The following is a 1,364-nucleotide window of genomic DNA, read 5'->3' on the forward strand; positions in this document are numbered from 1 at the left end:
AAAATGTTCTCTTAAACTATCATCTGTAGTTTCAAAGCTCAGACCACCAATAAACAGTTTTCTCAACTGCTCTGGTTCCTTTGGATCATGGCCCTCCTCCCCCCGGCGGCGGCGGCGACGGCCGGAGTCGGGCTGGGGGCGACCGGGCGGCGGTTTTACCTCCATTTTGAGACCGGACTCGCCTCTTCCAACTCGAGTTCAATATGGGACCGAGAGGAAGAGGCGGGGCCAGCCGTCACGTGACGCGCTTTCCGCGCGCCGCCGGCCTGGTGGGGGAGGGGCACGCTAAGAAAGGGGCGGGGCCGAGCGGGCGCGAAGAGGGACTGGACGAGCAGGTTGGCGGGCGGAGGTCGGAGGCGCTGGAGGCCGCGGGAGCGCGCGCGTCTCGCCAACTTCCAGTGCTGCACCGGGGCGGCTGACGCGACGTCAAGTCGGGCTGAGCCAATGGTGAGCACCCACGTCGGGAAAACGCCTCGTGACCGCGCGTCACCGGAGAGAAAGGCTTTTTCCTTTCTTCTCGCGCCTCTTCCCCTCCCCCACGCGGGCCTCTCGGTCTCCATTTCCGATTTCATTCTATTCCTGTGCCTAAAATAAAACCACACCTTTCTTTCTTGTAATTTAAGGTTGCAAGAAATCCCTCTTTTTGCCTCGCGGATCATCTCTCCCATTTCTATATGCCCCTGACCCGTGTCTGACTGCGCCTCCGTCCTGAGAGGGCACGTACTGAAAATCCCCGCGACCGACATGTGGGAATCAGGGGCACCATGGACGGGCCTCCGCTGACACTGAATTGTTCCCCTTAACGACCCGAGGCGGGACTAGGTACTCTCTGACCTCCGTAAATAAATATATCGGGACTATTTTTTAATGCTCTTGTTGATGTGAAAAGAGCTGAACTATCTGGCGGGCAGAATTGAGTGACTTGACAGATTTTTTTTTTTTTAAAGCGAGGTCGCCAGATACTGCTGTCTGTGAGCGAGTAACTTTTACCTTAATGTGGTCACCTGTGTCCGATTGTGTTGTGAAATACAATGAAAAGACGAATCAGGAACTAGAGATTCTAATCCTTTTTCCTGCCTAGTCAAGTGATTTGATCTTAAAAAGCTTTCGTTTTACTTTTTGAATGAAAATGGAGGTGGCATTAAGTGATCTTCCAGCACCCAGGACAGCCACAAACTGATAATTTTTTGATCCATGTTTAAACAGACTTACTAATAAAAATAACCGTCATTGACAGGTCGCCCTTTACTGCTAGGAAGTACTTTATTTTGTTTAGAAATCTGGGCTCGGCGCCTATAGCTCAACAGGCTAAGGCGCCAGCCACGTACACCTAAGGTGGCGGGTTCGAATCCCCAGCCCGGACC

General features: G+C 53.0%; 1 protein-coding gene and 1 long non-coding RNA gene across 2 annotated transcripts in view; one reads left to right on the top strand and one right to left on the bottom strand.

Annotated features, from left to right (window-relative positions):
• HNRNPA3 (heterogeneous nuclear ribonucleoprotein A3) overlaps positions 1–233 on the bottom strand; it is a 6,268-nt gene extending 6,035 nt beyond the window's left edge. Inside the window, exon 1 of the mRNA XM_023514164.1 lies at positions 6–233. Coding sequence (XP_023369932.1) covers positions 6–165 — 160 coding nt within the window. The 5' untranslated portion in view covers positions 166–233. The remainder of the gene's footprint in view (positions 1–5) is intronic.
• A 390-nt stretch (positions 234–623) lies between these two features.
• LOC111725819 overlaps positions 624–1,364 on the top strand; it is a 2,348-nt gene continuing 1,607 nt past the window's right edge. The window contains exon 1 of the long non-coding RNA XR_002773784.1: positions 624–822. This is a non-coding gene — a long non-coding RNA (uncharacterized LOC111725819). The remainder of the gene's footprint in view (positions 823–1,364) is intronic.

This window comes from Otolemur garnettii, unplaced genomic scaffold (assembly GCF_000181295.1).
Source record: "Otolemur garnettii isolate 467f Iridium unplaced genomic scaffold, OtoGar3 scaffold00048, whole genome shotgun sequence".
Lineage (NCBI taxonomy): Eukaryota > Metazoa > Chordata > Mammalia > Primates > Galagidae > Otolemur > Otolemur garnettii.